This window comes from Sus scrofa, chromosome 9, assembly GCF_000003025.6.
Source record: "Sus scrofa isolate TJ Tabasco breed Duroc chromosome 9, Sscrofa11.1, whole genome shotgun sequence".
NCBI classification, from domain to species: Eukaryota; Metazoa; Chordata; class Mammalia; order Artiodactyla; family Suidae; genus Sus; species Sus scrofa.
The window spans coordinates 3,998,044-4,000,898 of NC_010451.4; the positions used below are offsets into that span (position 1 = coordinate 3,998,044).

General features: G+C 47.7%; 1 protein-coding gene across 1 annotated transcript; it reads right to left on the reverse strand.

Moving 5' to 3' along the window:
• LOC110262329 (putative olfactory receptor 56B2) lies at nt 340–1,302 on the reverse strand. The gene has a single exon (XM_021102726.1). The coding sequence runs from the start codon at nt 1,297–1,299 to the stop codon at nt 340–342; it is 960 nt and encodes a 319-aa protein (XP_020958385.1). The 5' UTR covers nt 1,300–1,302.

Genomic DNA, 2,855 nt, shown 5'->3' on the forward strand with positions numbered 1-2,855 from the left:
CAAGAATGCGGACAAGACACAGAAAGGGTAAGGGAGGTGAAAAGAGCAATGAGGAGACGCAGGTATCATAGTTCACGTCCGTTTCCCTTGGGATCAATACACATCTCAACAAACATCAACACCTTCCTCCTTTTGTGTAAACCCTTGCTTGAAACCCAAGGATTTCAGATAGGACCATCACCATTGCTTTATTTTAACCTTGAGGCGGTGCCACAGATTCATTATAGGAAGCAAAAAGCTTCAGAGTGACCACGTCTCTGTTCTTCTCCATTAGGCACTCATTAGATGTCCTATTGGGCAGGTATCTGGAGACATCAAAATGTGAGTATCTTCTTTGAGTTAGTTGTCCTTGACTTTCAGCTTAAGAACCTTATACAAGCCGTGTCTGAGCTCCTTGTTCTTGAGTGCATAGACCACGGGGTTGAGGGCAGGAGGAATGACATTGTGGAGCACATTGAGTAGGACTGGGATGAGGGGAACCGTCATTGCTGCACTGTGGGTGACGGAAATGACAACAATGACTGTGTAGAAGAACAGGATTAGGATGAGGTGGGACGTGCAGGTGCTTAGGGCCTTGGATGCAGCTTCGGCTGAGTTCAGCTTCAGCACAGAGTGAAGTATCAAAGCATATGACAACATAATCAAACCCAAGTCACTTCCCATGAGTGTCCAAGCCAGAAGGAGCTGGTACATGCTGCTGATGGTCCTGTCATCACAGGCGAGGCGGGTGACCCCACGATTCGAGCACAGACAGTGCTCAATTTCGTTTCTGGAGCAGTATTGTCTCTGGGCAGCCAACACAGGCACTGGGATGGTAAGTAAGCAGCTTCTCAGTGCCATGAACACCGTTGCTTTGGCCACAAAAGATCGTGTAACTATGGATGTATAGTGTAGTGGTCGACAAATGGCTACATATCTATCCATAGCCATGCAGACAAAGACGCCCGACTCCATTGCTACAAAGCAATGGATGACATACATCTGCAGAAAGCACTCAGGGAGACTGATGGCCTTGGCATCAAACCACAAGATGGCCAAAATCTTGGGCATGATGGTGGTGGCCAGGCCCATGTCTACCACCGCCAGGATGCCCAGGAAGTGGTACATGGGCTGGTGCAGGGTTGCCTCGTGACTGATGATGATCAGGATAAGGATGTTGGCACTGAGAGCTAAGAGGTAGAGCCACGCCAGGGGCAGAGAGAGCCAGTGCTGCCAGGTGTGAATGCCTGGGAAACCCATCAGAACGAACTCAGAGACCTGGCCCTTCGAGCTGTTGGCACCGCTGAGCTCCTGGAACATCTTCACCAAGAGGAAAAACATTCAGGGTGAGGACTCTGAATACTCTCCCTGACGTTGCCTGTTTCCTGGTCTTGAAGGAGAGGAGTGCTCATCCTTGCAGTTCTCATCTTACCGTGAACATTTCCTGGACTCTTCTAATGAAACAGAACCTGGGATAACGCAGTTTGTGCGTTAGCTACGCTAATTATCACAAAAACTCCATAAGCAGGTCATGTTGAAACCATGCTCCAGACCATAGCTCTTTGAGTTTTTAACCACAAGTTCTTTCCTTTAGCCTCTCCGTCCTGCCTGGCCCCCAAGTCTTAAAAGGCTGACTCAGGAGTTAACTATTAGGAAATACAGGTAGAGCTAACAACGGGTTAATGCAGCCTTCATTTTGTCATGTCCTGCCTTGGCCCCCTACCTTCCTACTCAGATGTACCTTCTAGTTAGAGTTCGATGGCACCTGATGTCTGGGGTCCCCCAATGACCTCTTCCTGGCTCAACTGCTTTCTTTTCCTAATGGTTACTTTCTACTTAGAGCTGTGTCCCTCCCAGCGCTGCCTTTTGTCATTGAACCCCTCCCTGACACCCCTTCCCTACAAGTGAGCTTCATTCCAGAGAGAAGGTCAGGAAGCGATACTCCCACAGACAACCAGAAGCCCTCCCCGGACCGACTGGCCCCAGAGTTGACGACTCTGAAATGAGCTGTGGATGAAAACTACGACAGACACCACGGTCAGTAACCCTGTCTTCTGAGCTCAGCCTCTGTCCCTCTCTGCTTTCTCTTTGCAAGAGAGGACATGGCTCTGAGGTACTAGCCTGCTGTGTCCTCCTCTGCCTCGCAAAGCAACAAGCCTGTCCTTTCTCTTCCTCAAAGAACTCGGTCTCTGAGACTTAATTGGTGCCGGTGTACAGAGCCTGCATTTGTGGCGACAACGTTACATGCACCTTCTCAAAATTAAGATACAGAGTATCAAGGAAAGTCAGGACCTTGGTCGTTATCTTCCACCAGGTAAGACACTGGGGCTGGACAAGAGGAAAGCCCTCTGATGCCAGAGCCTGCTTCTTAAGTTTGACATTGCTACCAATGCATAGACTCAGAGCAGTAGCTTTTCTGTCCGAAAATAGTTTAGTAACATATTAGTTGATAGAACATCAGAAAACCTCTTTTCATCAAAGACCTTGGGAATTTGACGATACTCATAAATATGAGTTAATTTTCATGAAACTCTGGGTTATGTTAGCGTAGTCAGCATAACTTATGTTCTCCAGTGAGGAAACTATAAAGTGTCTAAAAAATGGGCATGAACAGTCTAAAGACAAACTGCGCCAACAGAGAACAAGAGTAGTTGATAGATCTCAGTATTCTGAGTCCAGTTGATTCTGGCTTTGAGTCAGTTTCCCCTACGTGGACATACGTTTGCTTCTTGGAACAGTCCAGACAGTCACCTCGTCATCAGTACAGAAGACATGAAATCAAAACACACTGAGTCTGAGATCGCTGTTATGACGGAAGGCCCGCTATAGCTCTCATATTGTACATAGGTACACCTGATGTAAACATCAACACTTGA